At 37.3% G+C, this 26,145-nt stretch overlaps 1 protein-coding gene across 1 annotated transcript in view; it reads left to right on the top strand.

Moving 5' to 3' along the window:
• EIF3H (eukaryotic translation initiation factor 3 subunit H) overlaps positions 1-25,217 on the top strand; it is an 85,219-nt gene extending 60,002 nt beyond the window's left edge. Inside the window, exons 3-8 of the mRNA XM_062503563.1 lie at positions 8,163-8,330; positions 9,821-9,920; positions 11,340-11,489; positions 19,514-19,634; positions 22,773-22,905; positions 24,955-25,217. Coding sequence (XP_062359547.1) covers positions 8,163-8,330; positions 9,821-9,920; positions 11,340-11,489; positions 19,514-19,634; positions 22,773-22,905; positions 24,955-25,052 — 770 coding nt within the window. The 3' untranslated portion in view covers positions 25,053-25,217. The remainder of the gene's footprint in view (positions 1-8,162; positions 8,331-9,820; positions 9,921-11,339; positions 11,490-19,513; positions 19,635-22,772; positions 22,906-24,954) is intronic.
• The last annotated feature ends 928 nt before the right edge of the window (positions 25,218-26,145 follow it).

The raw sequence follows: 26,145 nt of genomic DNA, 5'->3' as shown, positions 1-26,145 counted from the left end.
TATATAATATAAAATTTCATAAAAAATACATTAATCTGATTGACATTTATGTAGGAAAGGAATTAGTTCCACCACACATCCTTGTGTTATTGTGTGCTTAATTGCTTTGTAGCATTAAGGTAGATAGATATTCTGTAAAGAATATGTTGATATTTTGTAAAGAAAGAGCTTTTACCTGTTAATGTAGCCTCACTAAAGTAAACAAGAAATAATCAATGGCTGTTGCCTGAAGTTAAGGATATCTTAGGGAACTTTAAAAAGCCAGTTCTTTTTTAAAGAATGTGTTTTGTTAGATGGGGTTACTGTAACACAGAATTGTTTTGGACAAAATTGGTGTAAGTAAAGATTTCAGGGTGCTGAAGTTCATGTGAATACACTCCTAATAGAAAATAGTTGATGCTTTCATTAGGCATGTGATGTTTATTAGGAAATAAGATATCATCTACTTGCTTGCTTACAAGGAAAGTAAGATTTAGGTCGCACAGATACTATTTTTAGTAGTACCATTTACTGCTGTCATGACAATGTAGGCTAAAACTTTCTCTTGATAAAGATTCCAATCTCATATCAAATTTGTCTTCAATTGATGTAGAAATAGTAGCATAGTAAGCCAAATGCTTAGACAAGAACAATATTTACCTTCCATATAGGAGGAGATGGAGAATTAATTGGCGAGTGTTTGTAAGATTCTGTGAAGATGGATCTTTCTAGATAATTGTGAAAAAATACTCCAGAGATATGGCAGAAAGCCTTCAAATATGCTGCTTTTTCTTTTGACCATTTCTTCTTAATAATCATTGCCAACAAAATAGTTGAATTATATTGCTTGATCTTAACTTTAATTTCAAGATGATAGTTTAAAGTGGATTTCTGAATTAAAAATGCCTTTTGAAAACTCAGTGTTTTTAATATTTCTGAAAGATAGTGTTATAATGCTTTTATCCTTTGGAATAATGTTGCATACATTAGAATACAATTTTGCAAGTTACCTTGGCAATCCTACCCATCTTATTTAGAGCCATCTTGAGGCTTGGATGTATTTATCTAAAAACAGAGCAAGTTTCTGTTATCTGGAGTTGTGTGGAGAATTGTGTGGTCAGTGAGATTTAGCTTGTCCTAAGGTTTATCTGAGTGTGTGCTCGTGTGTTAATAAAATGCTGTAATAGGTTGATGACTTTGATTGCTTCCTAATTTAGTGGTTGTGTGCTTAGACCAAAGCCCCAAGCTCGCTGTCAGAAAACCCTGGGCAAGTGCCAGCACATGTGCAGGAAGTGGTGTGCTTCCATTTGCTACTTTCCCGTTGTCCTGTCACGCACGTCCCTGTGCTCCCTGTTCGCTTGTTTTACTTATTTGCTCTCAAAACTCCTCCTCATCCTTTATTCCCAGCAGTGACAGAGCTGCCCTTTCCTGCCTTGCCCTGATTTGTCAGAAGCTGTGTCCTTGTTCTTGCCCATGGCTTGGAACCACCTCTGTAAAGTAGCAAGGTAGTCATGGGCAGTCGCTGCTGAGTGTGCTGGGGTGTCCTGTGTCCCAGGACAGTTATCCCTGTCCCTAATACCAGGGCTGTGGTCATCAGCTCTGGTGGGGACTGCTCTTGACAACTGCTGGCTAAACTAAATAAATAAAATAAATAATAACAATAATAAATAAATAACAGTCTGGAGATACATGCTGACACTTGGGTAAGTATCTCCCGACAGAAGCACTCCAAATGTTGTTTTTTATTTTTATTACATTCTGTTATTTTTCACTGTTCACCTACTGGTCGTGATACCTCCTCTGGGTGTCCTGTACTTTTTTCCATAGAGCTCAATTAATATCACACAGTGCTGTCATAAAACTAACATTGAGTTGTGATCAAGGTTAAAAATGCATGAGTTTACTGAGTGTGCGTGTTACTTAAGAGTCTTTCCTCTTCTGTTTCTCTCATTCTTTCTCATAAAAGCAAGGACCTTGTTTGTTTGAGAAAAACATGAAGGTACTAGCAAAGCCTCAGTTACTGTAATAAGCATTAACTCGAAAGAGGTTGGGCTTGCTCTTACTAGAGTGGTAGTGTTGGTGGCATAGATGGAGGGAACTCCTAAAGATTTTTAGTCAATTAATCTCATAGCCTATGCAGAAAATGGAAGATTTGTGTATGTTTAGTTTTTCTACCACAGTTACTAACTCATTAGAACACAAAATTCCTTAAAAAGAAATTGGGCCAGATATGTTCTACCCTTTTTTTCATTCTTTAATTTAGCAATTAAAATTGGGTTGAATTAAGTCTTTTGACTTGCTTTTTGTTTTATGCTCTTATGACTATGACTCTTGGACTTTTGCCTATTTTCACGTGATTTTTTTTCCCATCCAGCTACCTACAGACCCTCTGCTTAGCTTCCAAGTTTAGAGGAGGTCAGGTGCTTTCAGCCCAGTATAGCAAAAGTGCATAAAATAGAGCACTGTTTTGTAACACTGACTTGATATTTCAGAGGAGGAAATTAATATTATTGAGGAAGGCAATATTTACTTTTATTTTTTTTTCCCTCCATGAATAGGAGAATTGTTTAGTTACTGAGCTTGTGCATTTGTCTTGGGAGAAGTGTGTATGTGTGAGGTGGCTGGGTATAGATAAAAATACGTAAATATTTGTATGCATGTGTGGTGCATGCTTTGGACAGAGAAATATATTTCAACAGTATCTAAAGGCTATTTCAGATGAAATACTGCCTTTGCTGGAATTAATTCTTGTTTCTCTTTTCTCATTCTTTTTAGTTGTATTTTTTTTAACCATAACAAGTTGGTTGTGGTATTCCTTTTATTTGTATCTTCACAATAGGAATAGTTATCAATAGATGCAGTTATTGTGATTCATAGTTTTTTATACAATTAATTGAGATTGTGTGTGTGGAGGGAAATGAATTAATCTGTTGTCTCCATAATTCTCTGTGCTAAATTAAATTAAATAAATCAATTTTTCTTCTTTTCAAATACATATGTTGGTTCCTTGAACTAGCATCTGCTAACTTGGTTTAGTAATTGAAGATACTGTCTGAACCATACATGTGGTTTGGCAAAGTTAATATGTATAGAAAAACCCAAATTTTTTGTGCTGTGAAGTGTATAGCACTTGTTCAGTATGCATGCTACCACATGGTAGCACTTCAAAACAGATAAATTATTGCATTAAAAATACTATCCACATTAGTAGCGGTGCCATAAAAGGAATATTGTGGCTGCTTTTCAGTATATTTTGACCAGATTAACCAAAATTTGCCATGTTCTTGTTGCTAGTTAAATTCAAGAAAGTGTTAGCACAGAAACTGGTTGCTGTCTATTCTGACAGAACTTCTATGCCCTTGGATAGCATGTGTAATCATGAGTAAATTTTAGGTAGTTTTAGTTCATCTGTCTTTTGGGTGCTCAGCATTCTTTGAGGAAACAATTTTTATCCTCAGATTAATTATCCTCGAGAATGAGGAGGTTGTAGAAGGTGAGGGATGAAAGGTCCCCCTTGGTCTTGAACCAGTCACCTGCCCTCCTGAAGGCACATGAAATTTCTGCTGTTTGAGCAGAGTTAAAGGACAAATGTGGGAACCACGGGTTGAGACACTTAGTTGTGAAGGGCAGACCAAAGGCTGTGCATGTGTTAGTGGTTGATAGCTTGGAGTTGGTTGTTACCTCTTTTGTACAGGGTCCACTACAGCAAGCTGGATGAGGGGCAGCAGAAAACCAGTCTGTGGCACCTAACACTGGTACTAAGTCCTTCCACTTCGATGGGGCACGGCTTTTTAAAAAGGAGGCATGTAGATTGCTGCTCTTAAAATCAAGTTTATTAAGGTTTATCAACATAAATTATCTTTTGGAAATTAAGGCCTTGAGTAAGAGAGGCACCATCAAATATATTGTCTCCAGGCCACCATTGATCAAGGTTTCACATGTCCCAATATTTACTGATAGTCTGAATGTGGCCAGGCTGAAATGCATCTCCTCTGATGGTAATAATGACTGTTTAAGGACTGAATTTCAGCAACATGTGATCCCATGAGAGGTGAATTCTACTGAATTTTTCTTGGTAAAGAAACAATTTAGTAATAAGTAAACTTGCATCATTTGCCAGTTGTTTTTGAACCTCCAGGGTTTTAGATTTATTTGCATTTTAGAATAATGATGGATCTGTTTTTCAGTACTTCAGCTGATTTCACCTGTTCTCAAAGTAAGTTTTCAAGTAGTGAAATTATTGACCTGATATTTTAAGGTGTAGAAAACATGGCTGAATTGTCCCTGTGTTGAATGGGCCATTACATCAGGGTTCAATTCTTGGTCTTGTATCTGATATATTATGTATTTTTAATTTTTGTGGTTTCTGTTGGGTTGTTTGTTTGTTATTTGGGTTTTGATTTTGTTAATTTGTGTGGTTTTTGTTGTTTGTTTTTTGATTTATATTTGATTTGGCATTTTTGTTTTTGTTGTTCTTGGGATTTTTTTGTCTTGTTGTTGTTGTGTTTTTTGTTTTGTTTTTTGTTGGTAAGGTAGGGTATTTATGTCCTATATGTTAAGGCCCAGATAAAGCTTCTCATATTGGCAGTACTTCCTAGAAAAGGAAAATGTCTTTATGTTACTATAGTATTTAAAAAATATATTTTACAGTATTTATTACTGTAGTAGAGTTTACTGTCAAGATTTTTCAGTCAAGACATTTTGGTAATAAAAATTCATACAAGTCAGTGATTTTCAAATAAGTCACCCATATTATATAGTTTTGCACTTTATTTAGACAAATTATTATAATGCTTTCTAGCTTCCTTAATTCCTCTCCCCCCCCCCCCCCCAATTTGTTTGCAAACTAACAAAAATCAACATTTTAATATTAGCAAAAGAGAGAATCTTTTGTTGAAAAAAATCTACCTCAGAAAGGTACTCAGGAGAGAGAAACTGCAAGTTCTCTGTGCAAGCAGCAGGGCTGGGAAGTGCAAGCTGTTGGCTTTCATCCTAAGGATATCCCAGAACAAATAGCTTGTTTTAAATTGTAGGTACACTGTCTAAATGTGAGGGAGAAGGAGGCAGCATCCTGGTCTGGCTGTTCCCCTGCCCTTTGCTTTGCTCACCTCAGTTCTGGGCACTCTTTAGACTAAGCAGTTTACTCAGTGTCAGCTTTGCAGAGTGGCTTGGGAGGGACTGTGACACGAAACACTGAATTCATTAGAAAAAGTGCACAACTGTCCCAAATATTAGCAGATTGAGTAATAAATGGAAGGAGAGAGGGAGGTTTTGCCCTGTCTTTAGATAGAAATATGATGTTCTGTAGATTGGGCAAACGATGTAAAGAAACAGTGGTAACGGTATCAACAAAAGCAGCTTGGGGGCTGTTACCCATTTGTGCAAGTTGGCAGCTTGTTGGAGCTATCTAGCTACTAATACATGTTATAAAATATATATGTTTGGTTAAAAGAGTTTCCATTTCTCCCTGGTGGGGACTGCATCATGTTTTAATTTCTGCAGTTGTTTTCCCAAGGCAAGGATGTTAGCTATTGATGCTTTATTGGTTCTTTGACATTTTTTCCACTATTGCCTTCATTATCATCTAACTGGTAACAGTCCTGAGAGGACGAATTGCTGTCATGAAATCTGGATGGTTTTCAGTGAGTCCTTTTTTTTCTGGACAGTATCTCTTACATCATGTTACATCTCTTACATGTTTCTGGGTGTAATGTGTTTAAGAAAAGGACTTGTCCTGGAACCTGGTTACCAGTTAGCTCTCAGAAGAGCACTTTTGAGAGCATGATATGACTTTATTCAAGTTTGTAAAAGATCTGGATGTTTTCCTGCTCTTGAATATTACACTTCTCAAGAGGGAAATCTTTCTGGATATATCAGCCGCATGATTTCATAGGAATCTATGTTTAAGTATCTTTTCCCCTTCATTATATGACCACCTCTACTTTGAGAGTGTCTACCATTACAAGAGAATTGCCACTGCAAGCAGCAGTCTAGCTCAGCTATCTAAAAGTCCACTTTTCATTAAATTTCATTTAATTATCACAAAATCTTTTATCCATTTCAGCTGCTTTTGAAAATCCTTTCTAGTTTTTCTTCTTTATGACTTCATTTGGCTACGAAGTATCTAACTGTAATTTCATTTGTTATCATGTTGTAGCAAGCCATGTGAAAAACAAGTCATTCTTGCTTTCCACACAGATACACCTTTGAAATGTTTATTTTAACCGAAAGAGTTTATGCTAGCTGTATTTAATAACTGGACCATATACTTTTTCAATTCAAAATCATGGTTACAGCAGGAGTCTTTTTAGTTTGTTTTGGAGGAGGTTTGTGTTTTTGTTTTAATTATAAAACTAAGAAACTTACCATCTTCACCTCCAAAAAATTCCACAGAAACTTTTAAAGTTTAGGGACTGAACCTCTTTGAACTTAGAACTAGATCTCTGCTTTTGAGCCAAACACTGAGCTGCAAATGCATTGAGCTCTGGGTAAGGAACTTCAGCCTGGCCTCTGTTTCTGGAAGTAGTACAGTGAATTGCTTAGGTCTGGCAGGGGGGAAGATTTTCATTCTGACTTGGAAATAGCTGCTTGATCAATTGTGCAGGCTGCCCTGAAGAGTGTAGAGGCACCTCCAGATTCGCCTTGGTTTAGAGACAGGCACGTGGAGCAGGCCTCTCCTTTACTGGCTGTGTTAGGGCATTTCAGAACAAAGCCTGGGAGGTTTTGCTGTATTAGTTTCAGGATGCTGCATTATCATGGTGCCCTGGATGAAACACAAATTCCAAGTAATTTCTGTTAAGATACTATGGTATAGAATGCAATCACTAGCATATACTGATAGAAGTCTGCAAGGTTTTCTGTTAGTGTACATAGGTTACTTCAAAAATACAGTCGGTCAGATATAGCAATTTAATGAGAAGGGCCAGAAGACTGCAGAGTGTAGTTTGTGCTGCAAGGGTGAGTGATAAGTTGGAAAAATATTTGTCCAGTCTTGAAGAATGTCTCCTCGTATCTTTAAATAATATGTGTGGATTTTTTTTTCCCCCTTTTGAAAGGATATGAAGTGGGGTCTGAAAATGTGACACATTCTGCAGCTAATTAATTTTTGTTTCTTTCTTTTGTAATGAATATCATATTTGCATCTGTACAAGGAGAAGCCTTGAAAAAATTTAACAGAAATGCAAGATCTTTATGTTACTTTGTAATTTTTGCAGCTGCAGACAAATCTTAAAAATTGTGTATTTTTTATTGCATTTGATTTCCTATGAGTTGGCTCCAATTGTTGTTTCATCTGATAACCACACTGATACCTCTTTCCTTAAATTTAAGCAGCAGGCTGTCTTTTTAAAAGGTCTGGTTAATGATACAGTGTGTTGTTCTTTTTGATAGGATTATGTTACATATTCCTGAATAGAACTCTGTTTCATGAAGGTGATCTGTTTGAATGAAGCATTTAATACAAATAGAATTTTTATGTTGATACAGTGAAACTTAACAGCTGTTGGTGTAAAAATTTAGCCTTACAGAAAATATGTTCTCAACTGTTTAAAGTAACTTGCAGTATTTAGATAAATGTGTATTATAAATAATAATACGTGCATGCATGCATCCTTTGCATTTATATATGCCTAAAATGAAGAAACAGTGTTGAAAATTGGAAATAAATGCAGTCAAAACTATCTAACAGCTATAGCTGATTCTCCAAGCTCTGAAAATGTAGTTTTATGTTGTGAAAAAGACACAGTTTATAATCTATTTCATATATTCATTAAATAGTTCTCCTTTTGATTCCAAAAGTTACCTAATTCCAGACAGTACTGTAACTTTAATCACAAAAAGTCTTTGTTACTAAATGGTAAAACATTACTGCTTAATGAAACCCAGTATCAGATTTTTTTTTTCATGAATGAGGAAGGTAACACGCACTGTAAATGATGTGTAACAGTTTGTTGATCACTTTAGCAATTAATTGCAGCTGAAAAAAATTCTGCTTACTCCAGCTGGTCTTATTCTCATTCTCTAAGGAAACTCTGGATTTTAATCAAGATAGTCCAGTCAGTAAACAAATTTCTAGGCAGTTGCAAAAATAAAAATAAAATGCAATTTACTCATTTAATATTAAGCTTTCCCTTTAAATAGTACTGATTGTGTACACTGTTGAACATATTTTTTATTTAATCCAGTTCAATACCAGATGGAAATGATGCGAAGCCTGCGCCACGTAAACATTGATCATCTTCACGTTGGCTGGTACCAGTCCACATACTATGGCTCTTTTGTCACCCGTGCCCTCCTGGACTCCCAGTTCAGTTACCAGCATGCAATTGAGGAGTCTGTAGTTCTCATTTACGGTTAGTATGAGGTTTCCTTTATTACTCTTTTCCCCTCTTAATATTATTACTACTATTTTTGTATTCTGTCTTTTGCCTGTAAGAGTAGCCTGGCAGGCCTTTTCGAGTAAATACCAACCCTGTGTCTACGGCAGCCTCAGCAGCAGCTAAGTCTAGACAGGGTTTCCTTCTTTCTGTTTATTTTTCTTGCTATCAGAGCCCTGATGTGTACGTTTTGGAATGCTGGAGTAGCTGCTTCATTTTTATTCCTTCATCTCCCCTCCCTCGTGGAAGGGGCTGGTGGAACCTGACCAGATGTCTAACAAACCCCGCTTGCTAGCGTGTCTGGCTCGGTACGTGACTGACCAATCATCACACGAATTGCCAAGTTTTTTTAATACCTCTGACAGAAGCATACAAAACCTGGACTGTTTCTTAGCACAAAGATTTTTTTCTTTCTGCCTATTTAATGGTGTTTCCTCAAGCTCTCCAGACCAGATGTTCTGTGCTGTATCAGAACCGTAGGCAATTTAACAGCTTTATAGCCTCCCCCTCCCCAAACACTCACAGTTTGCCATATCTGGCAGACTTGCATATAGTTTCCAGCTGAGAAGTAAATGTAACGTCCTGAGTATCTGTCAGAAAAAATACTAATGAATACGATCAATCTTATGAGCTGCCCCAAAATTGTTTCAGTATGTTAACAATTGGATTACAGTAAAGAACAAGTTGTTAAAGTATACTTATATTGGCTGGAAACATTGCATCATCAGACCTTGATGAATTTTCCACTTGTTTCAGTCTATTTTGGTTTTCATTTTATCACCGATTGCTAAAAGTTTTACTGTGTTAAGTTTCAGACAACATGAATGTTAACACAGCTTTTATTCTGGTGTTGGCATGCTTCAGCTGTTATCATGCTGCAAGTGTTAAGCTTCTTTGTCCAAGGAATGTAACAGTTTGTTTAGAAAATTTCACCCTAAATTCAGCAGAGTATGTCAAGGCAAAAGGAATCTTTGTGTACACCAGTTACATTGTCATGCACAAAGCAGCATGGCAGCTGAGTTAGCTTATTGCTACTTTAAAATTACATTTTTTAATATAAAATGTTGTTTAATGAATATTTTAATTTTCTGCAGAATGTCTGGAAGGAAGAATCTCTATTTAAATGAGGTCACTCTTACGTAAATTCTGTGGATAATTCATACAAAAAAGGAAATGTGAATTGGACCTTTAATGGGGAAATAATATGAGTAGAGTGGATCAGGATTCCCCCCAAGTTCTCCAAGTTGAGTTTACTAATTGCCATCACTGTATATTGTTGGTTGTATTTTACATAGCAGTGCAATAGGACTGCCTCTGCTATAATGTCTTTTCTGTGTTTGTTGTCTTAATTTTTTTCACTAGGACTGCTTAGTAATTGTCCTCCCATTTATGTCATTCAGATACTTAAAAAGAGAAGGGCAGTCTGGGTTTGGTGATAATAGGCTCCCCTCTATTTTTAATAATAGATCCTATTAAGACTGCCCAAGGGTCTTTGTCACTGAAAGCATATAGGCTGACTCCCAAACTGATGGAAGTTTGCAAGGAAAAAGACTTCTCTCCAGAAGCGTAAGTAACTTCAAAGAATGTTTTCTCATAGGATTTGCTGGGAGTTACTGGGATGCAGGACAGTACCTGGGATTATGGGATGCTGCATTTTAAAATCTCATGTAACAGTGTGTACTGGGGAAAATGGACATGTATGGGCAGGGGTAGTGGTGCAGTGGCACAGTGGGCTGAGAAGGTGTGAAAGGCTGGCTGGGCGTTTCCATAAGTGGGAGAACCTGAACTGGGTTTAGGGCTAATCAGAGGGCATGCTATAAGGACCATGGGGAAGATAGCTGTACATGGGAACAGAGCCCAGAAAAGAATAAAAAAAGAGATGGAGAGAGGGAAATAGCTGATCTGTCTTTAAGCTCTTCCCTCTTCCCCCCCCCCCCCCCCCCCCCCCCCCCCCCGAGAATTAAAATAGAACAGGTATTCTGGAATAGCTGTCCTAGTGTTAATTTGTTCCAAATTAACTCTCCCATGGGGACACCATCTTCTGGAGTAAAGTAGGATAATTACTCCGTTTCAAAAGATTAGCTACTTGTTACAGATGTAGGCCCTTAGCATCCTTTGCCTCCAAGTGCTTGGTGTTCAATGGCAAAATCAACAAACACTTGTTAAAATCCCTTCCTTGAGGAAAAATGTATTCTAAAACTCCAATGATAAACAAACAAATCTGATCAGTCAAAAAAAAAAAGGGGGGGGTGGAGGCAAAAAGAAAAAAGTTTTTGTTCCAAAATGCAGGATGAATATAAAGAAGTTAAGGCTGTATTTCCTTAGAAGCATCTAAATCATGCTTTTATATGCAGATTTTATGAAAGGTATTACTGTCTACTTTATATACTTTATTATAAAGCAATAGCAATAGTTTTTTGTATGTATATTGTAAAAAATGCACACTGAAAATTTATGTTTTAATATTCACCACAGAATTTAATTATTTCAAAACTTACAATATTTTGTGGATGTAATTTTTTTGGTCAGTAAAAATTTTAATTATTCAGCAGTTGGGAAAACCGTTTTTAATTGTAGTAGTTGTGATATTTAAAGATATTTTAGCTTCATGTGGTAGCTAGCTGTTCAGTTCTGTTTAAGAAACACTGGTGGCAGGAAAATCAGTAAAATATTTTGGAAGGGGCAGAGTTAATCCTGTCAGTACAGTCTCTTGCTGAAGGCTTTTTCATGTAGGTATTCTATTAACAAGCAAGGCAGCTGCTTGTCTTCTGAGAGTTTTTCCTAGAGCAGCTTTTCCTAGTCTTTGTAAATGTGAGGTTTTAGCCATGCAAATGCTTTCTTAACAAAATTTGACTCTTGTTTAATTGTGGAACTATGAAAATCAGGAATTTTTACAAAATTGTTGTTTGTTGGAGGAACAGTTCAACAAAGAGAATAAGAGAGTTACTGTTTATATTAGTAAATATTCCATAACGTTTTTCACAGCTTGAAGAAAGCAAATATTGCATATGAAAACATGTTTGAAGAAGTACCTATCGTAATTAAGAATTCATACCTGATCAATGTGATGTTGTGGGAACTGGAAAAGAAATCCGCAGTAGCCGATAGACATGAGTTGCTCAGTCTGGCTAGCAGGTAAGTACTTGTTACAATAATGGATGTACTTTTATTCGCTTTCCCAAACCACAGTTTAACACCTTGGGTGAAATCCCAGTCTCATTACAGTCCATGGAAGCTTTGCCTTGATTTTTAATGGGGTTAACACTTTACCCTTCATGTTTTTTTGCTGAAGGAAAAGCTGTATGGTAAAACTGTAACATTAGATTGAAGGACTAAATTCAGTCTCTAATCCTAATACACATGCAGTGCTTGAAATGTATAAATTTTTCAGAAGAGTGAGTTTCTTCAAGAAAATATGGGCATTCAGAAAATTCAGGTCAATAGATCTATAAAAAGATTGGTTTTGTTAAATATTCCTTAAGTAATTACATAAATTATTTTAATAAAAAAGAAATTGCGTTTCTTTTACTTTGGTAGCAGGATGAATTTGAAAATAAAATGGTAAAGGCTCTGAGAAACTGGCAAAAATGCCAGTGACTGTCATGACAGCCAGCATTCATGATGTCAGCAATTAAGAGTTTATAAAATGATCTGTTCATAACTTTGTCTAAGAACAACTTCTTGTAGCACTTTGCCCTGAAAATACACTTTTGATAACAAAGTAGGCATGATTTCTAGCAGTATGATCAAAAATTTGGTGGTTCTTAAATCTTACACAACACAATACAGTTGGATTATTGGTCTGACCAAAATAACGAGATACTGCATTATTTTGTGTATCTTGTTGCATGTAGAAGCTGGGTTGTGTTCATTAATAGATTTTGGGGGTAAAACACTGCTTTGGCATCAAGGTATTATTGTCTGCCAAGATTCTGATCTTAGTTGCCTTTTTTCTTTTTCCTTTTTTTCTCCCGCTCCCCCTCCCTCTTCCATCAGGTAAGGATGAAGTTAATTGATGTATTTCTTGTGGTCCCTATGTTGCCCAAGTTAGCAGAGATTTTCCCTACTTTCCCTTTACCTTCTTGAGCTTGTGTGGATATTTTGGGGAATCCGATAGCTTTTAGAGAAAGTGATCAAGAGAAAACAGATAGAGGGTTGAACTCTGCTGGGGTATTTACAAATGCCACAAGTAATACTTGGTCAATAATTCTGTCCAGTAAAGTTGTTACTTTGCACATTGGAATTAATGAAGTGAAGAATTCTTGCCAAGGTACTCAGTCTGTTTGACTCTGCAGGTGTTCTGTGAGTAATTTTCTTTCCATGGTTAAAGATCACAAAGCTTTTCCCATTTGAGGAGAGGGTGAGCACTGGATGTAGGAGATGAAAATGATTTGATTCCTTGTGAGCTCTATCACTTTACCATGAAAAGGAGGACCATGCTGAGGATACAGAAGGTTTGCAGGTTACCTGACAGCATTGCCCTTGATTGTTTCTTTGGGTTTCCTCCTGTAAAAAGGGTTGGGACTACCTGGCATCCTGGATCTAGTAAGGGCTGCTGCTAGTGACACAATACAATTCTGGAAATGGAAAGCAATTTGAACAGATCACAAATCACAGCTTTATGTCCTATGTAATAACTGTTGTGTGCCACTGTCTTGACTCAAGGTAGAAGATAAGAACTGCAAATTACTTTCCATTCTGGTATTAAACGTCTGATGCAAGACAGGCTTTTGGATTGGTCTTTGTATCAGTTAAGGGAATGAAAGGTGAACAAGAGAAGTAAAAAACTAAAAACAGACTTTCCTGGTAGATTTTTCAAGCTTATGTGGTCTCATTGAGGAACTTAAGATGCTTAGTTTGGTTTGAAAGAGATAAAGTTTTGGAAATTACTCCACTGAGTTGTTTGGAAGTTTTCGCATGTGTCCTTTTTTTAATATTTGATAGCTGCTTTTAGTTATCAGGCAGGTTACTTTCAATGATATTTTGTATTGGTATAACTAGCAAAGCAGGTGGCAAATTAAAGCACTTTAATGCTTGTTTAGTCAAGGTTAGGTGACTTGTACTGCCTGCTGAAATATTAGGTAGTTGTTATTTGAATTCAGCTACGAAGGTTACTCTGTCAAAGAATATATTACCTGAAGTAGGGAGTCCAAACCTCCACTATTATGGAGTTTTATTTTCACATTTTCCTTAATTTTTTCTTTCAGCAGTTTAGGCTAAAACATTCAGAAAGCAACTTTTAATTTTGGTGTATATCTTCATCACTTAACTTTGCTGTTGTCGACAGTAACTTCAGAGCTACTTTTTGTGTTTGGCCTTGATTTTTGGTTTTTCTCTTAGTTTGTTTTGCTTGATTGTGTGGGGTTTCTGTTTGTTTGGGGGTTTTTGTTAGTTTATTTTTTTTTTGCTCAGGTTTTTGTTGTTACTTTGTTTATTTGAAGTTTTGGATTTTGGGAGCATCTCTGAACTTTTACACTCTCTGAAGCAATGATTTTGGCAATAAAATTACTTACCCATAGTTCCTCTCTTCTGGAGAGCTTGCTTCCTCAAGATTTTCACATGTTCAGTCACCCACCTTGTCTGAGTTTAAAGCTCTACCTATTTGAGGTACTTTACTTACATCTTAGTATCTTTCTCCATTTGAAGTATATTTGTGATAATTGTATATAGTAATTCATTTTTTTGGACATAAAGTTGTGTTTCTCTTGTGAAACGTGAATTTACTCTAGGCAAAGTAGTTGAAAGCAGACTAGCACAAGGCTAGCAAGTAATAGCAAGTAAAGGCCTTTTACTCAAAGTTATCCTGCTGCCCTTAAGGACCAAAATGTCTTGAAGACTTTGGAGTACTGCCAGTCTTTTGATAGAGACTCAAGAATTAAAATCCTGTCAGATAATGTTCCAGATCTTCAGAGAAGTAATTACAACCAACTTTCTCATTCTCATCCATCTCTTCCTTATTCTATTGATGATCTAGTTTAAATTAAAAAAAGCTTTTTTGTGGTCTAGCTTCGTAATAGGGTTGTTCTATAATATCTCAATTTGTCTCAAGCAATTTTTCTAATAGTGTGCGTCAGTAGAAGCAAACATGTGCTGAACATTTACTGCACTAACATCTACTTGGCAGTTATATTTTTCAAACATCAGATGCAGCATTTTTGCAGAAGTAACATAAGGGTTGCTTTGGCTTTTAAGGACAGTATTAAACTTTATATATTGCACTGCTTATTCAAAACTCTCAATGTACTTTACGGATTATTAAGATAATTATGGAAATCTCTAATTTGCAGATGGGGGAACCTGACACAGAGAGAGTAAATGCGTTGCCCAAAGGCACACATCAAAGTCAGAATAGAAAACAGAATGGAACTCAAGACTCTTGACTTACATATCTCATTCAAACAAAATCCTCTTAAACAGCACAGGTTGAACTCAGGCTGAAATGCTGAGATGTAAAACAAGTTCTGCTAAGTGGTGGGAACATACCTTACAAATTTTTAATCAAAAAGATGTGCTTTGCCCAGCAGTACTTCTCTAATCCACCCAAAACTGTTCCCACCAGGAGGAAAATTCTGTACAGGATGGCATCTTTCCCAAAAAGCAGTGACTGAGAGGGGCCTCAGTGGAGCTGATGGAAAGTGGAAAAAATGAGCAGCAAATACAGCATTTTCTAACACTTCCTCTTGCTATTCCTTGTTCTCATCTTCCTTAGCCATGGTACAAGCAAAATAAAATTAAATAAGTGAGGGGGGTCCAATTATGGCAATTGTAGGCAAGTTTAGGGGGCTGTCTTTTTTGCACATCTCCAGCTTCAGAATTGGCATAGCCCAAAATTCAGTGCCTGGCTGCAGCAGCGTGACTCAGGTCTCAGAGGAGCAGACAAACACAGTCTCCCAGGCCAGGCTGTGCCAGCTGAGACGCGGGGGCTGCACCCAGAGACAGGCAGAACTAGTGAGCAGGGCATGGGCACTGGGAGCCACAGGAATTGCTGCTTCTCTTTGAGGCTTGAGTGACTGACTTGAAGCTTCATTTTGGGTGTTTCAGACCTTTAGCAAGTGTGTCTGGAGTTCTTTTCTGATTAAAGATGCTGAAGTAAATATGGGCTTCATGTGCAGTTCCCCATTATGAATACTACAGAAGTGGAGCCAGTTTGAGGTTCCAGTCCCAGCTGCTTGCCTTGTTTCTCCCCACTAGCCCCATTTCATCTCTACATCCCTCCCACCCTCAAAGATTTTTATTTACTCATATGTTTCAGAATATGGCTTTTGTGTAATAGTCTGATGGAAAAAGTCAGACTCCCACTCCTCTGTTTCAGCTTTTCCCTCTTCCTCCCAAAAAAAAAAAAAGAAAATAAATAAAAAAAAAGGATAGAAACCCCAACAGAGGGTGTTTTTGCATTTGCAGTAGACTGTTTCACTGAACAAGTTTGAAGCATGCCCACGCAAACAGCTGAATCTATACAGCTCAGAGTGCTGTAACCTTTGGGTAAAGAGGGAGATGCTGGCCTCTCTTAAACTGCCTTTGCTGGCAACAGTGAACTGGACCTTTGCTCTCCTTAAAATATATCTGCAAAGGGAGGCTCTGGTAGTATGAGCACTCCCTTGGGAAGAGGAAGGCTTATATTAAGATCTCTTAACCAGTATCCTCAGAGGATGCCCTTGTGCAGTGAGGCTGTGAGTTCAGTTAATGTGTAGCTCCTTCTTTGGAGGCTGGACTGCATCACTGCCAAATGCAGGGCTCACCAGCACGAAGAACAAGACAGGAAAGACCATCACTGTTATCTGCAGATTAGGCTACTCTGCTCAGAGGTTTCTACTTCTCACCCTCAGAATTAATTGATCCTTGTATTTGATAATTGTTAAACAAGGAAGTAAACAATGAGTCAATGACCTGATCAGATATCTGCCCTTGTGGGTCAACAATTATACCCCATCACATGCTGGGGTTACAGCAAAAATGCACAGCTCAAGAAATTGCTTTCCAGACTATAGTTTCTAGTGTGTTTTGTGATGTAAAGAGGCTTTGACAGTTTCCCTTTGGCAGTTGATATGTGTTTGTTATTTTGGGGCATTTCTAATTGAGCTATCTAAGCTACACAAATAAGTCTCAAATGATAAATTTCCACAAGTTTTATGGGTCACTCTTTACAGATCCATGATTCTGGTCACAATTGTGTTGAAGGAGTGCTCTTACATTAAATTATTCTACATTAGATGTGTAAGAATCCACATGGCAGGTATTTTTCTGATTTTTAATTTTCTCCCCTCTTTTATTATCTATATTTCTTCACAAAAAAGAACACAGTCCCCATGTGAGAGGGGGGACTTCATGATGCTTAGTATGAAAGCTGATAGTTTTCTTCCATGAAGATTCACTGTACCAGAGGAGTGGTGGTCTCTTGGTGCTATCTTAAAGGTGGAGCTGTCTTCTAGCTCAATTCGAGAGTGCTCTCAGATGATCACGACTGCTTGATCTCAGACCTGATTTGTTTCAGATGAAACTAAACTGAAAAGAGGCTTTGGGAGGATAATTACTGTGCCTCAGCTACTTTCAGATCACTGGACTATGTCAGAAGTAGTGATAAGAACCCCCCACAAACACATGTAGTATGGCCATTGGTTTCTCAGCACCAGCTGTTTTTCTTTATAGAGCTGTTCCTGTTGGTCTGCATTACTTGTTAATTTAAATGTAAACTCAATTTAATTGACTCTTTTGCTGAATCTGCTGACTGAAATGCAGCCATTGAAATTGCAGTTTCTTTATTACTGATCCCCCCAGAACAACAAATACAGGTACTGAGCTCCACATTGTCTACGCTTGACAGTCACAGAGCCCTGTAGGGAAGTGAGTCTAGGTAAGGATGCAAGTAGCACTTACTGGCACCACATTTTGAAATATATTTGGTTTTTTTAATTTTCTTTTTTTAGTTGTATTGATGCATAAGGGGCATTTAGGTACCTGGCGGTGTGATCTTTGAGATCTTCTGTAGGGAATGCACAGCGTATGGAGTGTCTAAAGCACCCTTTGGGCAGATTAAGTGTATGATGAGTGTTATGGGCTGGGGCAATGTGGTCTAACTTCCTAAGTATCAGCGGAATAAACTTCAGCTGAATAAAACTTGCACAGAGATTGTACATACACATTTTGACAAACTGGTTCCTATTTGTCTTTCTATTTTTTTAAGAGATGGAGCAAAAGAGGGTATCAGCTACATGAGAACTGAGGAAAAAGCTGGTCGTGTATTTGCAGCATACTTATCACTTCATGTCTCAGTTCACATCTGTTTAAGTTATCTGTTTTTTGTTGCCCTAGCAATGAGAGCAAACACTGTGTTACTGCAACTTCTGACAATAACTCTCTGTTTCTGTGCTCTGTTGTACTAAGCTGGTCCCAAAGAGATTCACATAAAATCATTCTTTGTAACCAGCTATATTTCACATGGATACTGTCTGTAAAATAATTATGTATTTCTGTTGTGTACATAGCTTACAAGACTATTAGTGTGTACCTACACAGGCATATCTGATAATATCCAGTTCTAACACTAACTCCATACAATATAAACTGTATAAAAAACTGAAAACGTGCACGCCTCTAGCCATGGCAGTATTCCACAGTTCTAAATATCATGTGCTTAAAATGTTCAACCAAAAAAAAACTCCAAGAAGTTTAAAAATAATTATTATAGTGGCGCCTTTCTTGCTGCTGTGGAGCTAAAATCCTCCTCACCATCTGCCTCTGTACGCAAGTGAGATTTAACACTCTGGCTTGTAAATAAATTGTGGTCTGAAGTTCCTGATGCAGACCTTTGTTCCAGTGAGCAGCTTAGTGAAACGGCTGTCCTTGCACTCAGAGATGAGGGTGTCTCCAGCTCTTTTCTCTTCAGGTATTCTTAAGTGCATGACCAGCTTCCATCTCCAGCTGTGAGTTCTATGGATTTGTGGAATAATTTACACTTAGGGAGGGATGTGCATAGTATTGCGTATGTGGTTCTGTTTTGACTTAATGCCTGTGTCTTCCAGGTGCAGTTTCTCCCATCCATAGGCTGTAGCATGATAGGAAAGTGTTGTGAAAGAAGAGAGAATAATCTCAGATAACATGGTGAAATAGTGATTGAAGGATATGATTCTGACACCGAAGTGCACCAAACTTATAATTGGAAAGAAACTTCATGAATATTAGTGGATTTCAATTGAGCAAGAGAAAGATGGAGTTTAGCTTTTAAGTTGTTGGTGTTCAGCCAAGTAGCACAACAGAGCCAGCAAACCAGCTTCTGATCAAAGGGATCAATAGGGAGCAGAAAGTGTCCTTCTTTCACTGCTCTACACTGTCTACAATTTAGGAGGATGTCTCCATGGGCACCAACCTAAAAACTTCCAAAACTTTGACTTGGAAGGTATACCTTAAGTTGAACATTCCTGCAAAATACTGAATCTATTACTAAAAATGGTAACAATAAAAGTTGTTTAACAGACTGCATTTGTCTGGCCAAGGCAGTAGATCGCATAACTGGAACTGGACGCGCCCAGCCTGCTGCTTCCATGTTGCCTGTGGTATGGAATGTGGAGCTGGCTGGACAGGAGGCAGCACTCCCTCTCAACAGCTAGGATCAAACCATGTCTGCTGAACTTCCGGGCATGGTTTGATAGACTAGTTAATGAGATGGAGTTCTGAAGAGTATTTAACTATTCTTATTCAGAATAATATTTAACAGACAGATAATTAAAAATTTGTGAAAAACCAAATTCAGGTAGTGAATTCTAAAAAGTAATTTGAAGCAAAATACTTTGAGCACATCTCCCGGAGTGTTGCTTAGGTTGCATGTCACAAAAGCATCAGGCTTTTTGTTTTAGATGTATGACCTGCATCTCTAATAACTGTAAATTTATGCAGGGCATTGTTTTTTTTATTACTGTGAGGTTACTGGAAAGAACAAAACACTTAAACTTGGTATTTGCAGTGAGGCAAAGATGCTAGAGGAGGAGATGCCTTGTAAAGTATAATGAAATAAATATATGAAAAAAGATAAACAGGAACTTAAAATTTTGCAAATGGTGCCATTAGTGCAGAAATACTGATCAAGAGACAGAATGGATTTTAAATTTTAAATCTTTATTTTTAGTAGTAAATTTAATCTTTCATGAATGTTTTTTGTATTTCAGTAATCACCTTGGGAAGAGTCTGCAGCTGCTGATGGACAGAGTGGATGAGATGAGCCAAGACATTGTTAAATACAACACCTACCTGAGGAACGTAAGCAAGCAGCAGCAGCAGAAACATCAGGTTGGTAACATGGAGAAACCTAAACGAGAGCATTTTTTTTCCACAAAATAGTTTGGGTTGCGTTATCCAAGACAGATGAATTAGGATCTAAGCAAGATCTTTAAAAAATACACCGTTTAAGCAGTGTGGTGGGTTGACTCTGGCTGGGTTCCAAATGCTGTAGAAAGCCAGCTGGGCATGGGAGGAAAAATATGGAAGTCTCATGGGTTGATCTAAGGGCAGGGAGAGATCACACACTAATTACCATCTCAAGCAAAAGAGGCTTGACTTGGGCAATTAGTTTAGTTTATTACCAATCAAATCAGAGTAGTGTGATGAGAAATGAGCCCAAATCTTAAAACACCTTCCTTTCACCTCACTACTTTTTGGACTCAACTTCAGTCCTAATGTTCTCTCCTTCTTCTTCCTCAGGGGTAGGTCCTCTCACATTCCTTCCCTGCTCCATGGGTTGCAGGGGCACAGCTGCCTCACCATGTTCTGCACCACAGGCTGCAGGGGAATCTCCTTCCTCACTGACCTTGGTGTCTGCAGGGCTGTTTCTCTCATATACTCTCATTCTTCTCTCTTGGCTGGCATTTTTCCCCCCTTTTTCCTCCCATCTGAAATGCTTTATCCCAAAAGTGCTGTTGCTGTCACTGTGAGGCTTGGCCTTGGTTAGTGGTGGGTCCATCTCAGAGCCAGCTGCTGTTGGCCATATTGGATGTGGGGGCAGCTTCTGGCAGCTTTTCACAGAATCCACCCCTGTAGCCTCCCTGTTCCCAAAGTCTTGCCACACAAACCCAATACGAGAAGATTTATAAAATGGGTTAGTCATTGGGCAGTTACCAAATTGATTCACTTCTAGTGACATGTGGCATGGATTTAGCTTTCTTTGCTATTTTGCATGTTTATTAATGATTTGTGATAAAACAAAATAACTTATAAATACACCATGGACACTGGAATAAGAAGAGGTGGAACTACAAGTTTTGCTCCAAATCAAACTGCGTCTTAGTACCATCACATGTAGTCATGCATCTAGAAATAAAGAAACACTCTCCAGTGGACTGTGAAGAAGTTGGACTGTTCTCTGATCGAAAAGGGCATTTTAGTATCAAAAAACAGTGATGCTGATTGGGTGATGCTGACTTTCAATTCCTGGTGCCAAAGGGCCTCTTTAAAATCCATAGCATTAGTGAATTAGAATTAAATTGATGAGGGAATCTTGAGTATGAAGAACATCACTATGTGACCCTGCTTGAGCGGAAGGATTGGACAAGGTAATTTCCAGAGGTCCCTTCCAACCTTAGCTATTCTGGTTTTTGGAGACAGCATTATGTTCTTTGTTCTTGATGCACAGATAAAGCAATGCTCTATCTGACTGTAGGAGGTTGGTGGTAAATTGGAAAAAAGCACTATGAGAATTATTTGAAAGCCTGGAGAGAAGATTTTGGTGAACAGAATTCACATGATGTGATAAGTTAACAAATTACTTGCTTACTCAGGAGATACCTGCATGAAGAATAAATTTGAACTCTTATCTAGCAGACAGAGATATGGCAAGATTCAATATTGGCCAGCAGAAAATGGGCCAGATCATTTTTAAGATAAAATGTTGTGGGTATTGCCACACAAAGTAAGTGATTATTAAAAAGAGCACCTATTGTTCATGTAAAATGCCTCATCACTGACTATGTTAAAATCAAAATTGCTTTTTTTCACATAAGTAAAGTGTAGCTAGGGAATATTTTAGGGAAGCAGCAAATGATCGATGGTCTGTCCTGACCATGGAATTCTGAAGGACATAGAAGCTTCATGCATGTTATCTTCAGAAATTTTTTCCCCTCTATTGCCTAGTTCGAATAGAAAGATGGCATTTACTTCAAAGGTTTTTGTTAACAACAAGGGGATCTATTTATTTTGAAAAGCAGAGCAGAGTAGGTTCCATGGTGTCTCACTTAATTTCTTTGCTAACTATAGCTGCTTTAGTAGTGGCTTATTGCAGCATACTTAGTGGTCGTAACTTCATTTCTAGAATGGAGCAATTGTGATTAAGAGTGAGCCATTTCAATAAAGAATAATAGACAGACTGCTGAGAAGTGAATGGGGTAATGCAAAGAAAGAAGAAACTACATGCAATTCACATACAAATATGGGCATTTCAGATTTTATTTTTAGCATCATCCAAAAACATGTATTTGTCGCTACTACTGGAAAAAAAATTACCTCATTTGATTGTGCCACCAAGTAAGAACTGTTTTCAAACTCATTGGATCACAGATACATTTAAGTAAGTGAGAGAAAACACTCTGTACTCTTTGTCTCAGTATTTTAAAGACTTTTTTGTTGTGTTGAATATGAGGACTTCGAAGACAAGCTTTATAACTAAATCCTCGCTGCCACATACAGTATGAAATCTCACATAGTTCTGCATTTATGAGCTTCCAAGAAGAAGTGTTTATCTGATAGCTGCAGAAATGTTTGTCTCAATTTTTATAAAGTTTAAGTAATCTATGGCAAAGAGAAGTACGGAAAACAAATTTTTTTATATATGTGTCAGAAAAACTTTTGCAAGCTGCTATTCTAGCATATTAATGGAGGAGTGAACCATTATGCTTGGTTTCAGCCACCACTTTGTTCTCAGTTTAGAGTTAATATTTTTCATCTTAAAATACCTTATTTAATCAAGTTCTCTTTCCCTCTTACATTAATATTGTTTTGGCCTTTAACTTGCATAAAATGGAGAATTTCTGGTTTGTGCAACTATCTGAGGTGGTGGCTTCTCATTCCTACATATTCCAACCTTGCTTTTCTCTGTTGTGTGGGGTGGTGGAGGCCTTTATCAACTATGCTCTATTCTTTCCATCAGATACTGTATTTATCTCTGAAAAATTTCAGAAGCTAACCCCACTACCTCACTACTATATGTTTCTCCATTATCTCGCTTATTTAAAGTGTCAGTGTGTGTGGGATGGGGAATGCCTTGTTGCCAGTGAATTGAAATAAACTGTGATTTTCCTTATATTGTTTGTAGTAACCTGAATTGCATTAAATAATGTAATTTTTAAAACATACTTGCTGGTTTTTAGGAATCATCTGAAAAGAAATTTTTTTTGCAGTAAGTCCTGCTGCATTTTGATTCTGTTGTTTTATTTTCAGTATCAGCAGAGACGTCAGCAAGAAAATATACAGCGTCAAAGCCGAGGAGAGCCCCCTCTTCCTGAGGAGGACATCAATAAGCTATTTAAACCACCACAGCCACCTCCAAGAATGGAGTCACTCCTGATTGCAGGTAATGTTTAGCAGTGTTTTCAACTTAGCTTTTGTCATAAGAATGTCTGCTTGGGAAAAAGTGCTGTTGTATCCTTTGAAAGCATTTTAAGTTTTCATTACCTTTGCCATTATGGTGTGATATTTTTGGCTTGGTAGCATTCCAAATCCTATCCTTGATATTTTAAATTTGAGATTTTGAAGGAGAGATGGAGAAATGCTCCACAGGGGAGGCTTTCTGCATGAATGGGTGTAACTGCTCCTTTCGCTCATGCCCCATCCCCTCCCTCAGCTCCAGAATTTCGGGAGCTGAACGGACAAGACTCAGGAATAAACTGTTTGGGCTTGAACTTCTGATTCAGAGGAGTTGACAGCAGCCCCAAGTCATTGATAACATTTCTAGGTTTGAACTGGTTGTTGCAGCAGCTGAGAAGGTCTTGCTTTAGTTTCAAATAGAGTAGAGATAATTTCTTTGTTTTATATGGCCAGAGATTTAGGGAAACTATCCCCATAGTCTTGCACTGCCAGACAAGAGAAAATGTAACTGGGAACAAAGCATAGGTAGAGATGCCACCCCTCAATTTCTTCAGTTCACTGGTGGCTGCAGGCATAGCCACTGTCAGTGCTCCTGTGCTTCCTGGAAGGGTAAAAATACCTGGGTCCTCACAGTGTCAACAGGGAGCAGCAAACTAGGCGCCCTGCTAAGTAAAATAAGTTAGGAAAATGTCATGAGAAAGCAAATTGTTTATCAGGCTTTTTGGATCAGATAGCTATCACCTTGTTTTGTACAAAACAAACAATGAATAGTGTACAAAAATTTGAGAGAAAATTCAAGATCTTGGTAATATACATCAGAGTGCTTTGGTGTTAAAAAAATTGTATTTGAATTACTTAATTTTGAAGTGACCAAGAGATCATTATTTTCATATTTAATAGTTTCACATGATAATAAGTGTTTAGAAGGAATAATATTCTTGATTTATTACTCCTTATAGAGTCTTATAGAAAATCCTGTTGTTTTTATAGATTTTAGTAGTTACTCAATCCTAGCAGCATTAAAGTATTTAAATACTCAGCTCTAGCAGAGCTTATAAATGCAATGGAAGAGTGTATGTGTGTAGATGTGTGTTTTATGAAAGTGAAAGCTTAGGATGAATCACCCGTTACAAGAGAAAGAATTGAAAATTATTATACTTAAAGGAAAAGACAGTTTTCAGCCAAAGCTCTTTCTTTCTTTGTTCTTTTACCATAGTCAGGGGAAGAATTGAAAGCATCCACTTCAACTTAGATGAAGTAAAGTTTGTGGATAAAGAATAAAACTTAGCTCTTTGTCTCTGAGGCATTTAAAAACTTTTCAAATAGCGCATTAAATCGAGAGTTTATTTGCCTTCTAAACAGCCTTAATTTTGATTAAACTGGCTTCATGTTTTGCTATTCCTAGCTAACAAGGGAAATAACTTGTAGCTCTAAGAGTATAAAAATGTTTTGATGGGCATGTTTGATTTGTAAAACACTGACAAACCTTCATACCCTGATTATTTTTGAAATAGCAAATAAAGCAAAATGTTAGGTAGAAAAAAAGGATAGCAGAATGTCAGAGAGGAACAGCACAATTTTCAGTGTTCTGTTGAAAAATATTTCTTACAAATATTTTAATAGAGAAAGCATATGCATAAGAACAGAACTGAAATTCAGTCTTGTAGAATTTTTAGAGCAGCTAAGTTGAAGAATTAATTTGATTGAGCTTTCAGTTCAGTAGCAAGAATTGATTATTCTTTTTACTGTCATATGTATTTTCAGAAATTTTACGTAGTATTGCTGGAAAATTAAGAGTTTCTTTGAGCATACTCCTAATTTAGTTTACCTGTTCCCCTAATTTAGTTTCTTCTTCCCAAACATATTTGGCCATCCTGAAAATGTAAAATTCCTAAGTGTGGAGTAATTGAGCAGAGTTAGTGGCTTCTCTGTAAATCCTCAGTGGTTCACACACATTTGGCTTTTGAAAAATTATGTTCTGGGGTGTCTTTCTGAATTTCAAAACTGACAAGGGTTTACTCTTTCCTTTTGACAGGTCAAATTAATACCTACTGCCAGAATATTAAGGAGTTCAATGCGCAGAACCTGGGCAAGCTTTTCATGGCTCAGGCTCTCCAGGATTACAACAACTGAAGAAACTTTGCTGTAGCCCTCAGCATGAAGAGTTATTTACATCTTTACACTGTTCATGATCATCTTGAAAATTTATTATATTGGGAGGAAAGTCTTGTAAAACAGAGTCTGCTTGGTTTATGTAGAATTCTCTTGTAAGAAAAATAAAGGCACATTATAATGATATTTTAGTACTTTCTTACTTGTTGGCCCTATTGAATTGGAATTTTCTGTGGTCACTCAGGTTTTATAAATGCTTGGCAGTTATGCTTGTTTAGTCATAGCAAATAATACAGATTTTATTTAACTTGGAATCGGAAACAAAAACAAATATTACAAAGGTTCAATATAACTGTCTTAGAGAAGAAATTTAAGATTTCCCAATTTTGATTGAGAAGTTACAACTGCAATATACTAGACACTTGGGGTAGTTGTTAATTTTTATTTTAATCTGGATGCTCTGGTGTAATGGTCCTTCTGTATCACAAATATTTCTTAGACTTAACATTCAGAACATACAAAACCAGTGGGATGTGGAGTCTGGTCCCCATCATATTTTGCTGTATTCCCATCTCCTCTTGCTGCCTGAGTCACAGCAATGGATAGTGCATGCTTCCACTGAGCTCAAGGCAAAGTAGAACGGGTTAATCTCAGCATTTCTAACAGTCTAAATTTGTCTGGTTGTCCTGGACCGCAGTTATTCTCAGGACAGGCCATAGGAAAAAGTGCTAAACTTTGGATCATCTGCTGGTTTAACTAACTAACTAAATAATTTAGGTACAGTTAACTGCCAAGCTGTTATCGGAATCTAGTCCTTAACATTAATATTTAAAGAAAGTGAAACTAAATGGGAGATCTTTTCTATAATCTGAATATACTTGGTGTGACATTGCCTTGACATCACGATATGATGTGCTGTTTCCATTCTCAGTTTGGTGTTCTCAAAGTTGGACCAGACTCCATTTAAGCTGTAAAGCATTCTGCTGCTGACTGCCCATATGGAGGGAACACAGGGTGCTCCCCCACTTCTACCCAGGTTATCATGTCCTTTTTTCTTTTCAGCTCCACATGATGTTCTCACAAATACTTAAACATTTAGGAAGCATAATTTCTA

The sequence above is a fragment of the Cinclus cinclus genome, chromosome 1 (genome assembly GCF_963662255.1).
Source record: "Cinclus cinclus chromosome 1, bCinCin1.1, whole genome shotgun sequence".
Classification (NCBI taxonomy): Eukaryota; Metazoa; Chordata; class Aves; order Passeriformes; family Cinclidae; genus Cinclus; species Cinclus cinclus.
The sequence above is the reverse complement of the archived record's forward strand: the minus strand, read 5'-3'. Positions and strand labels throughout refer to the sequence as shown.